General features: G+C 42.7%; 1 protein-coding gene across 1 annotated transcript in view; it reads left to right on the top strand.

Annotated features, from left to right (window-relative positions):
* Positions 1 to 12,865, top strand: part of cps1 (carbamoyl-phosphate synthase 1, mitochondrial) — a gene marked incomplete at its 5' end in the record, with an annotated part of 88,337 nt that overhangs the window by 41,384 nt on the left and 34,088 nt on the right. The window contains 4 exons of the mRNA XM_080412246.1: positions 2,323 to 2,517; positions 4,748 to 4,815; positions 6,784 to 6,859; positions 9,157 to 9,234. Coding sequence (XP_080268372.1) covers positions 2,323 to 2,517; positions 4,748 to 4,815; positions 6,784 to 6,859; positions 9,157 to 9,234 — 417 coding nt within the window. The remainder of the gene's footprint in view (positions 1 to 2,322; positions 2,518 to 4,747; positions 4,816 to 6,783; positions 6,860 to 9,156; positions 9,235 to 12,865) is intronic.

Genomic DNA, 12,865 nt, shown 5'->3' with positions numbered 1-12,865 from the left:
GATTCGGGGGGGAAAAGCGGAAAGAATGGAACTCATAAAATCGGCGTCCTAAAATGTTGATGTCCTCACAAGTATAGTAATGTGTGTGTGTGTGTGTGTGTGTGTGTGTGTGTGTGTGCGCGTGTATATGTGTGTGTGTGTGTGTGTGTGTGTAATAAACAGAGCATTAGAGCAGGCAGATAAAGCCTGGACAGGAGCGGCCGAACAGAGCCATGAATTATGAAGAGGTACGACCTGGCGTTGCCTTGGAAACCGCATCCCCCTTGGATCAAGCAGACAGGGAAAAGGGGTGGTGGGGGGGGGGGGTAGCGGTGTTATTAAAGACAACACACACACACACAAAGTCAGTCAGTCAGTTTGTCTGTCTTGATAATGCCATTGCACGTCCCAGATCAAGTGTCTTGCATGGCATTGTTTCAGCAACACAAATGTTCACGATTTTTCAAACATAGCAGATCTACAAGCTCATAGTGCGGCACTCGGTGCCGCGCTATGAGCTTGTAGATTTACTATTTTTTAATAGCCAAAGTATAGAAATAATGATTATAGCTGAGTGTATATATGGTTATCCACAGCTTCAGTACACATGCGGCAACAGGTTACACCACTTGTTTGCCGGGAATTTATAGATCGATTATAGAGCTTTATTGATCCCACGAGGGAAATGTAGTTGCCATGGCAGTTACAGCGGACAAGCATAACAAAAGACAAAAAGGACAGATAATGAGAACACACAGCAGGAATGGAAGACACGGAGACACCAGTACGACCGCGACCACATACCGGGGCAGGACGCCCGGTGGTGGATCGAGCATCTGCGTCATTATACAGCTTCATGGCTGTCGGCACAAAGGGCTGTACACCAACAGAGCCATCCTTCTTCACTAGCTTGTTCAGTCGGTTACTTCCCCTTTTTGTGACATAACCAGTGGTGGAAAAACTACATTTCTTTACTTAAGTAAAAGTATCAATACCGCAATGTAAAGTCCAGAGTAAAATAATTCCTTGAGTAAAAGTACAAAAGTATTGGATCAAACTGTACTTAAAGTACCAAAAGTAGAAAGTACTCATTGTGCAGAATGTCCCATTTGACACGTTTTCAAATGTATAAAAAATATTTTGAAAATAGCCGATCTACAAGCTCACGACGCATTGTGAGCTTGTAGATCTGCTATTTTCCAATGGGCGAAAATTATATAGGGTTTGTGGTTCATTTGTAAAAATGTACAAAGTATCTAGTACCTAAAGTTTTCAAATAATTGTAAAAGTATTATATTTGCCTCTGAGATGTAGTGGAGTAGAAGTACTGAAATTGGAAATACTCCAGAAAAGTAAAAATACCCCAAAATTGCAGAGACGAGGACGCTGGCCACAACAGACTGGAAGAACATCTGCAGCATCCTGTTAACAAAGGATCAGATCCAAAGGATCTGAGCCTCCCCATTCTGGCCATTCCTCTAGAAGGATCATTCCCGTTCAGCTTGTTGCTCATGTGTAAAGCCCAGGAACGTGTAGGTTTCCACGAACAACTGACTCTCCATGAATGATGCAGGGGGCTGGGGGTCTCTTTTTGCTACCGGCGGTTGTCCACCACCATCTCCTTGGTGTCGCTTTCGTTGAGGCCAAGCTAGTCATCATCGCTCCACTTCACGGAGCTCTCCATTACAGTGTTGTGTTCCACCGTGTTGTCATACGGCTGTGATACTACAGCTGACAGCGATAGGCTGACAGCGATAGGCTGACGCAGAACGTACAGAACGTACAGGTAGAGAATTGGATGAAAGTGTTCTGTGTTTATCCACTTGAACTCTAGCATCTATATTCTGGGGGCGAACAGTTGTGCTAAAATTGAAAGTTGATCTACAAGCTCACAGCACGTCGCAATGAAGAGATTTGGCGTAAAGGGGAAAGAAGAGTGGATCAAGAACACAGCCGGCAGTGATCGCTGCTAGTTCACTAAGGGTTTAAATTCTTAATGCAGATGATCAGAGCATAATCCTCCTCTCCTCTCTCTTCTGATTGATTGATTGAGTACAGAGGTACAGTTATACAATCATGCTAAAAGGATAACACAAAAAGCCCTGAGGCCTTGTTCCCATTGTGGTCCTGTGTATTCAATTGACCGAGACATATAGACATACACTGCTATACAAGAAAATCATCAATACTAGGAGCAGTAAAAGTATATTTACTCTCTCCTCCTCCCAGGGTGAGGTGGACTCTCACAGATCAGACAGAGAAAATGCTAAAAAGTATTGAGTTTCACAAGGCTGTTTGATGCTAACTCCACCTCCATCTCTCCCATCTTCTCCTCTCTTCCAGGGCGTTTCTGGCAGCATAGTGTCCGTGGGGGGCCAGATTCCCAACAACCTGGCGGTGCCTCTGCACCAGAACGGCGTGAAGATCCTGGGCACCAGCCCGCTCCAGATCGACCGCGCCGAGGAGCGCTCCGTCTTCTCCAGCATCCTGGACGAGCTCGGCGTGGCGCAGGCCCCCTGGAGGGCACTCAGCTCGCTGGTAACTATATATATACAGAGCCATGATGGAAAGCATTTGTACACGTGTGTGAGACAAAATGTGGTGAAAGTAAGAATCATAAAATGCAGGAGTCATGTAAAAGTACCTGCACTCTATGCTACAAAAGATGACAACCGTAGCAGGAAAGAGGAAATGTATAATAATTATTGATCTAGGGTTATTAATTGATAATTTTCAGCAATTATTCTGCTCATTTCTTGTTCTATTGATTCTAATATTTTAAATTGTTTCATTGTTATTATAACATTATATGAAGATAATATAATTATTATTTGGAAATTGTTGTTATTGTCACAATATCGATATCGAGGTATTTGGTAAAAAAAAAATTGACATTCGATTGTGCCCATATCGCCCAAGCCTACGCCACTATTTTGCCGCTTAGTATTTCTCTGTCCCATTCCCTAATCCCATCCTCACGCGCACACACACACACTTACACACTTACACACTTACACACTTACACACTTATACATACACACATACACACACACACACACACACACACACACACACACACACACACACACACACACACACACACACACACACACACACACACACACACACACACACACACACACACTTACACACACACACACACCGAGGGAGACTCCTCCCGGAGTGCTGAAACATGTCGACGGCGAGCCGCCGCCGAAGCGCGTCTCTTCCATTAGCGCTCGTCCTCCTCGCCTTCCCTCCCAGGCTTCCAGGGAAAAGGCAGAGCGGTGGAGGGAATTAAACTGGCGTTGGAAAAGCCACAGTGCGGAGGAGGAGGAGGAGGAGGAGGAGAGAGAGCACAGGGCCAAGGAAAATACACTCTCCGGAGCCTGTCTTTTAATGCGTGCTGCGGCCCAAACCCCCCCTTCCCCTCCTTGATCAGCAAAGACACAGTTTGCTTTTTAATAGGCTGGGGTCCCGCCAGCCCGCCGCGCCTGCGGGACACGGCGTTGCTGTTAATGGCCCTCCGCCTCGCCTAGTGTACGCTAGGTAATGATGGAGAGAACAGAAAGTGGAGGAAGGGAGAGGGAGAGGGTGAGGGGACCAAATAGAGACCCTTGGGGGACCCCGGTCAACGAAGTGTAGGCTATAAGTTTTAAGTCAATGGGTTCGATTCCCGCCGGGGACGCTGTGGGCGCTGGGGGCGTGTCTCCTCCTCCGCTTCATCAGCGCCCATACCCTAGGTGGGGTTGGCGAAAGGGCCTACTCTGTGTGAAGTTTGCATGTTCTCCCCGTGTCTCTCAGGGTAGTTAATACCCTCACAAAAACATGTAGTAATCCTGGTCACTATAACTCCTCCCCCATGACAGCCGGGGCGCCTGATGGAGGGGAAGGGAACTGGTTGGAATAACTTGTTCCTTCCACGCACTACGTCCAACCAGGGAAACTCTCCCCTGTCAGGTGAAAAGAAGGTCAGTTGGCTCTCATGCATTGAAGGAGGCATGAGCTCGGCCCTGGCCTCCCTAGGCTGGTGAGGGGAGTGTAGTGCCCAGGATCACTTAGAAAATTGGCACCGGGTGAAAAATAAGGGTTACAAAATCGTGGGATAAAAAAAATAAATAAATTAAGTCAATGGACCCACACAGGTCTGTAATTCCAAGATTGTCGAAATGGAACCAAATTGACTTGTAAGGAGTTGAATACCATTTTTAAACATTTTACAGTGTAGATTGGTGCCCCGGATATTAAAAGATGTTTGTGGCCTAAAGCTCGATTCATACTTCGTCGCACGACAGTGTCGGACGTTGAAATTTAGGCTTAATGCATATCGTTGCTGTCGGTTGGAAACCTTGTACGGCAAAATGTTTTCCTTTTTTTTATCATTATTAAAAAAATAAAAAATAAAAAAAATTGCTGATCTACTCTACAAGCTCGGCTATTTTCACTACTTTTGTGTGACACTCTTGCATGATGAAGTAAGGCATTCATTTACAATAAAAAATAAAAAATACAAAAACACACAAAGTTAAAATATGGAGATACGAGGTCTCTGCCTGACAGCAACAATATCAAACTGGGGGTCCTTGACCTAAAATGGGTTGATACTCACTGGTTTAAGTGGTTATCCACCTCAATTTTACACTACAAGTGTAGAGAAACCCATCAGCCTGTTCCAGATGTCACTGGTGAGAATTGAATCGATTGAATACAGAACAGAGCCAAATAAACCTTTCCAGCAACTCCTGTTCATCTTGTTTTCCCATTCCAGGAAGACGCCTTCACCTTCGCCAACCAGGTGGGCTACCCCTGTCTGCTGAGACCCTCCTACGTTCTGAGGTAAACTGTTCCCTCTTCCTCTCCTCTCCTCTCCTCTCCTCTCCTCTCCTCTCCTCTCCTCTCCTCTCCTCTCCTCCAGTGTTGATTTCGTCGACTAAAACTATGACAGAAAATGTCTGTCGACAGCCTTTTTTCACTTGAAAAAAAATACAACAAAATAAAAACTAAGCTATGATGACTAAAACTATGAATAAATATATTGACAATTTTGTCAACAAATAAAAGCTAGACTAAAATGTTTGGGAGGGACTAGTGGAGAAGAGATCCAGCAGAACTCTCCTCTCCTCTCCTCTCCTCTCCTCTCCTCTCCTCTCCTCTCCCCCCTCCCCTCTCCTCTCCTCTCCAGTAGTAATGTGGACTCTCACTCAGACCTCTGCACTCCTCACACACACCCACAGCTTTTAGCTCTTCACCCTGACATACTAGCTAATCGTTTCGGAGTGTTCTCCACGGGCTGTGTCTGCACACACAACTCCACACGTGTGTACACGCACACAGCGCGCGCGCACCCGCACCCAAATATAGTCTGTAAGTTTCTCTTTACCAGTGGGGGGAAGTAACTGGTGTTACTGTGCGCTTAACTGCTGCCTGTAAAGTATTCAAAGCTTTCTATAACCAAGCACATGCATCACATTGTGACACGTCATTCAGGTAAATACTGTATATTTCGTTGCCATACTTTAGTATTTTTACTGAAGGAAAACGTTGAATACAGAGAGTGGTGGTATGCTACTTTTACTCAAGTAAGGAAAACGATCTTAGTACTTCTTCCACCACTGGTCTTTATACAGACTGTGATGATTCATGTGTTAATCATGTGGGCTAAGTGTTCATGTAAAAAAAGAAAAAGAAAACGTACGGTAATCATATCAATTTGCCAAACAGGGAGCACATTAATGCAAGTACCCACTGTGCGTGTGCGTCATGCAAAGTCATAACGCGTGTGAGTCATGAGTAATGAATATCACTGCTGTAGGGCAGAAACCTCTTATCTCCATATTTTTACTTTTGGTGTTCTTTTTCGTAAATTACCGCCCTACTTGATCACACTACAGCGTCGCACAAAAACATCAAAAGTAGCAGATCTGCAAGCTTGAAACGCGGCGCGAAGCGACGCGTTTTGAGCTTGTAGATCTGCTACTTTTGATTCTGTTGAATTTGAATCCATGTCCAAAAATTACAGTTTTGGACATGTGAGGTTTCCACCCGACAGAGACGATATGCATCAATGGAAAATTGAAGGCAGAGAAGAACCAAAATGAGAATGAAATTAACCCCGTCACACTTTTTGAAGAATAGAATTATTCTCTTTTTCTGTCATGTCTGTCTGTCTCTCTGTGTCTCTGCTCCCCTCTCTCAATGTCTCGGGGAGGGGAGAGGGGCTAATAAAATAAAAATAATGACATAATATAAAAAACTATGCATAATTTCAATTCAAAACTAAGAAAAAATAGCAGATCTACAAGCTGACAGTACGTCACATCATGAGGTTGTATATTGGCTATTTCCACTGTTTTATTGTTTATTTTTATTTGTATGGCATTTCTCTATAGGGGGCTGTAGCCCCCGCCTAAAGTATGCCTATGTGGGGGTCCTTGGCACATATGTCTCCAAATCAGGTGGATTAGCCTCGCCGGTTCAATTGGCTTCCTAAAACTAACGCATCAACCAAAGAAAATCTACGTAAATCAGTTGTTTTTCAATGACTGATTCAGATGAGTTCTGAACTGATTCTGAAGACCCTGGAGTGTTTTGTGACCTAAATCTCTCCATTTCACCTCTCTCTCTTTTGCTTTCTTCCTCTCTGGGCTGTTTCAAACCCCTCCCTGTTGCATGTGATGCAACAGGGAGATAATAAGTGGTTTGTGCAATTAACTATAACAGATTTTTTCCCCCCCTTCTCTACTCCTATCCTTTCCTTTCTTTCCTTCCTTCCTGCCACGGCTTCCTCTCGCCATGCGTCTACAGTGGATCTGCAATGAACGTAGCGTACGGAGAGGCGGAGATGAAGCGCTTTTTGGAGGAGGCCACTCAAGTTTCCCAGGTGAGATCCAACGTTTCTCCAACAGAAACTGTGTGTGTGTGTGTGTGGGGGCACTCGGGTTGCGGGGGTTAAAAGTTCCATGCCCGCTCGCTGTGGTGGCTAGGGTTTCAAATCCTCCACAGGCCTCTGGCTTGGCCGGGTGTCCATACCAAGCCACTAGTACTTCCACTTTCCAGAAGGTGGCATACCTATTTCCTGTTACAGTTCATTTCCCCATAGCTTCGTTTCATTGGCTCGGCAGCAGGCTTGAACCTAAACACATTACGCAGAGCCTCTGCCACCAAAATATGGAATGCCCTGACGCCATCCATCAACCTATTCAATCCGGGAACGCATCCGTGTCATTTTAGATGTCAGCTATAACCAGTATTTTATACTTTGGCTATTCAAAAATAGCAGATATAGGATAGGATTTAGAAGACATTTTGTAGAATCCCCAGAATCCCCAGAAGCAAAGATTTGAGTTAAAATGTTCAAAAGATATATTCAAAGATTTGCACAAATGTTCACGAGTTTTCAAACATAACAGATCTACAAGCTCATAGCGCGGCACTCTGTGCCGTGCTATGAGCATCTGTGTCATTTTTAGATTTGAGCTAAAAAGCATTATTTTACACTTTGGCTATTCAAAAATAGCAGATATACAAGCTCATGGCGCGGCACCGAGTGCCGCTCTATGAGCTTGTAGATCTGCTATTTTGGAAAAATCTTGAAAATGTGTGCAAATCTTTGAATATATATATATTTTTAAAGCGAACATTTTTAACTCAAATCTTTGCTTCTGGGACCCCCTGGAACAACATATTTTGAGATGGGGGTCCGCGGCCAAATACATATAATTTTGGGTGTCCTTGCCATGAAAAAGATTGAGCACCACTGATATAGAAACATACGTTTTTTTCAGAATACTGTTGGGATTTAGGAGACATGTAGAATCGGCTTCAGGTCTTAATGGGTTAATGTTACATTATCATTACAATTTTAGCTTTTTTTGCCAATTATTTGGGATCCCACTTGCAATATCCTCGCGGAGCACCAGTGGACCCCGACCCACAGGTTGGGAATGGCTGAGATAGAGGTAAATAAAGAGGAAGGGCCCAGGGGAGACGTATTGCTGCTCTTAGAAGCCATCACCTTCTCACATTAGCCATTAAACCTCATATGGTTGAGCGAAGTCCCTCAGGGCTCTATGCTAGTGTCTTTTCTGTTATTGTGGGGAAGGCTCTCCCACAATACGGATGCCTAGGTTTAAATGGTTAAACTCCAAGTGTAACTTCTGTTATGCTTTATTTCAGGCCTCTGGACAAGTGACACGCACGCACACACACACACACACACACACACTCACACTCACACACACACACAGCTCGCACACACACACAGCGCGCACACACACCCACACACACACACACACACACACACACACACACACACACACACACACACAATCACACACAGATACAGATAATACTCACTCTCTCTCGCTTCCTTCTCTCGTGTTCTCCCTCTGCTCTCAATTAGCCATCACTAGCAGCTGGCATGGCTGCTGGCTATAGTGTTGTATGTCTCTGCTTCACTGCCCCTCTGGGTGGCACTAGAGCACCTGGCACACTGGCAGACACACACACACACACACACACACACACACACACACACACACACACACACGCACACTTATTTGTAGTGCACACTTCAAGGCAATTCAGAGTGTTTAACACAAAACATGAAGCAGTGCAAAAGAAACATCATACAAATGACATTTGAATACAATTGAGTGCCAGAATTAGTTAATTTGTTATGTCAGCCAGTGCCAGCGTCTTTGAGCATTTTTACTAACCTTTTCAAGAGCCACAGAATATTTAGTTCCAGGACGATCGACACACAGAGTGTCGCAAGAGACGGAGGAGTGTCTCCGTTTCCATTGGGAAAGCGTGTCACCGTTTCTTTTTTTTCACTCATAGGTTGGCAAACAGCGCCATCTAGCGTAACCACTGAAAACACGGTTTTGACGTGTTACACGTCATTGGAACTCTGGGCTTTGGAAAAAATTGACACGTCATTGGCACTGAATGAGTTAAATGGCGTTAACCGCTTAAACCTTGTTCGTATTCAGCAGAAAACCTTTGCAGAAAATAGCCAATCTACAAGCTCACAAAGCGTAGTGTTGTTGTGAGCTTGTAGATCGGTTATTCATTTGGGGGTCCTTGACATGAAAAAGGTTTGAAAACCACAGTCGACCACTGTCTCTCCTGGGGTTTTGTTGACGAGCCGTGTCTTATTGTCTCTCTGTCCTATAGGAGCATCCAGTGGTCATCACCAAGTTCATCCGCGGTGCCAGAGAGGTGGAGGTGGATGCTGTAGCCAAAGCTGGCAAGGTGAGACATTACTATTATTGTGTCGGTACTTCTTTTTATGCACATTAATTGACATAGTATGGCCCCGTTGACCATATCGTTGCTGTCCGACAGAAACCTTGTATCTCCATATTTCTACTTTTTGCGACACCAGGCGTCGCAATGTCACGCCTGGTGAGATAGTTGTACAAGTGTGTTTGTGGGTTTTGGAAACATTGAACCAATGCAAAGTACCAACATGAGCTTGTGATTAAATAATAACTACATTGGAACACAGGTTATTTATTTATTTTCTTCCAATTGACTTAAAAGTAACCGTTTTGGACATACATATAGAGGTTTCCAGCCAACATCGACAATATTCAATATTCTGCTGTGTGAATATTATGGTCCGTTGACTAATGTGTGCCAGCTGATAGTAGGCTAAAACTGTTATGGGCGGAACGTATTGTATTAGTAGTTAGTTATTTGCATTAGTCTCTGTCGGGTGTCCAAAACTGTTACTTTTCAGGATTCAAATGAAAAAGTATAAAAAAAATTACAGATCTACAAGCTCAAAACGTGGATCTGCTACTTTTAATGCTTTTGTGTGACGCTGTAGTATAATCACGTATAGGACGTTCATTTACGAAAAAACACAATCATGGATATGGACAATGGAGGTAAGAGGTTTCCTCCCGACAGCAACGTTGTATATAAAGCGTAAACCTCAGTGACTCATAATCCGCTGTTCAGCACTTTGTTTGGCCCGCCCAGCGGTTTGTATAAATCTTGTTCTATATAATGTCGCCACATTTTTCACAGTAATTCAGCATCCCGAGTATAACGGGGGTTATCTCTGCCTTGTTTTATTCAAATCTCCACGTTTCACATTTAACTCTGTGGCCCTTATCAATCATACCGCGCTGTAAACCACGGCATTATTCACTCTTTCCCACCATTTCATTGTGTAAATGGAGAGGTGGGACAGATAATACAGCAAACCCGCAGACAAAGAGAAAAAAAGAAAGTACAAGTAATCTCCTTCATCTTTTTAGTGAAAAGACATTACAGGCTTGATAGATTTGATGGGGAGAATGGAATGCATTAACCCATTCAATCCGGGAACGCATCAGTGTCATTTTAGATTTTTAGCTAGAACCATTTATTTTATACTTTGGCTCATAGCTCGGCACCGAGTGCCGCACTACGAGCTTGTAGATCAGCTATTTTTGAAAGAATCTTGAACATTTGTGCAAATCTTTGAATACTATTTTTTTTTTTTTTTTTACTCAAATGTTTGCTTCTGGGGGTTCCTGGGACAACATAATTTGATGGGTAAAACCATCATACCCAAAATGATATGTATTTGGCAGCTGACCCCCATCTCAAAATATTTTCTTCCAGGGACCCCCAGAAGCAAAGATTTGAGGTAAAAATGTTGTTTCAAAAAATATATATATATTCAAAGATTTGCACAAATTTTCACGATAAAAAAAAATAGCACATCTACAAGCTCATAGCGCGGCACTCGGTGCCGCACTATGAGCTTGTATATCTGATATTTTTTATCAGATGCGTTCCCGGTCTTAATGGTTTAAACCACAGAGCTGAGCGGAGAATTGAAGGAGGTGCGGCTCTGACAGAGTTTATATTTTTCAGATTACATACAATTCACAAACAGTGTTGTCTATCTTTCTCTAAGACAGCCATTCCCACCCTGTCCTGTGGGCCGGGGCCCAACATTTTAGCGCACTGGGGCCAACATTTCAGGCAATATGACATTTTAATGACAATATAACATTAATATGAATATATATATTTTAAATGTCCTGTGCAATTTTTCACAATGAAAATTTACTTTTCATTGTGATGCTGATCAGATGTGAGCTTTTAGATCAGCTATTTTTGTATGCTACCAAGTGTAATACTTTACTTTATTTATTTCCGGGACAGTGCACATTAATGAACATTTCAATCAATAAACAATAATCAATATCATAAATATATAAACAAATTCCCATCCTTAGTCTCGCATACAAATACACCGCAGCAACAACATGACAAAACAGAGAGAACATACAACTGCCTACAAACACATTTTAAGAATACCATACCTAGATTAAACCCAACTAAAAACCCAACTAAAAACTACCCAATCTACAAGCTCACAACGTGTCGATGTAGATCGGCTAGTTGAACAATTTTAAAATGTTTTTAAAAAATGGCAAAGAAGTTAAGGGATAATGGGTAAGGCGGCGCCCAAAATAGGGCCCTCTGTCTAGTCTTAGTCGACTAAATATGAAATATTGTTAATCTTAATATTTTAGTCTTAGTCAACAAAATGTACACGAAACAAACACACACATAATATGTGTAACATATATAATCATAATATATAAACCTTGATTTTTTTATTAACCTACATGAGCAAGATTAAGTGGGTTATTGGTTATTTGCCCACAGCACTATCATCTGTACAACACTGTGGCTTGACTCCCACTTTCTGGTAATGACTGCATGTAGTCATAGTAGTGTGTAGTTATGCATACTGGAAGTACTTCACTTCAGCTCTGCAGCGAGTGCGTTTTCATGTTTTCAGCACACAGGCTCGTTTGTTATGCAGCATGTGTAGCGGTGGTACACATTTTCACACATACACAGGCACTTTAGCGGCGGTGGTGTTCATGCATGTCTTCATATGGCCTTTTCATGTTAAACCGATAAAAAACGAGAGCCACCAGACACAAGAGCCACAGGGGTTTGGTATATCGTTGCATGTTCAACAACCTGAGATCAGTTTCTTGCCGCGGCCATCGTTCTTATTACCAAATGGACCCCGGGTCCATTTGTCCCCTAGAAGTTACAGACCCATAAAGCAGTTGTCTGTCTGTAACTCTTGAGAGTGTACAGATGGAACCAAATGGACCCTTATGGGTCCATAGACCATATTCACACGGCGGCCATGTTGCTATTAACACATTGATTGCCTAGATCCAGTTAACTCGTTCTTCAAATCCATCACTTGATTGCCTAGATCGAGTTAACTCGTTTAAAAAAAATATATATATATATATTTTTTTTCTTTTTTTTTAAATTAAATTTGACCCAAAGACCAAGGAGATATGATTTTTCGAAGATCTAGACTCCTATCCACTTCCTTGTTAACTTAAAACTTAAAAATTCTGTATCTCGGCTCCTGAGTACTTATTTTTTTTCAATTAAAAATCTCTGGCATAAAACTGCAAAAAATCTGAAATAATTCAGGCAGTGAATGTGTTAAGTCAATGAAGTGCCACCCCGATTGCCATGGCAACGGGGTGGCACTTTCAATGTTAAATTCCAAAATGGCCACCGTGTGAATATGGTCTATTGTAAGGTGGTCCTTCAAATAAATAAAAAGAGAACCTCTACAGTAAGGCAGTGGTTCTCAAACTTCTCAAAAAGGCATGTTGTGTCCCAAATTGACACTTATTAGCCCTTAGGACCCCCATAAGAGAACATTTTTACAGCTCTGGCAGTGATTTTTATCCATTTTAATTTTTAAGGACCCCCAGTTTGACATGCATTAGACTACGAACCCCCATTTAATGGCATTTCTATCTCTGGGACCCCAATTTATATTGTAAAATCAATGTTAATGTAACTCTGAGAGTGTACAAATGGAACCAAA

This window comes from Gymnoscopelus braueri, assembly GCF_963280865.1.
Source record: "Gymnoscopelus braueri genome assembly, chromosome: 18".
NCBI classification, from domain to species: domain Eukaryota; kingdom Metazoa; phylum Chordata; class Actinopteri; order Myctophiformes; family Myctophidae; genus Gymnoscopelus; species Gymnoscopelus braueri.
This window is presented reverse-complemented; position numbering and strand designations above follow the sequence as displayed.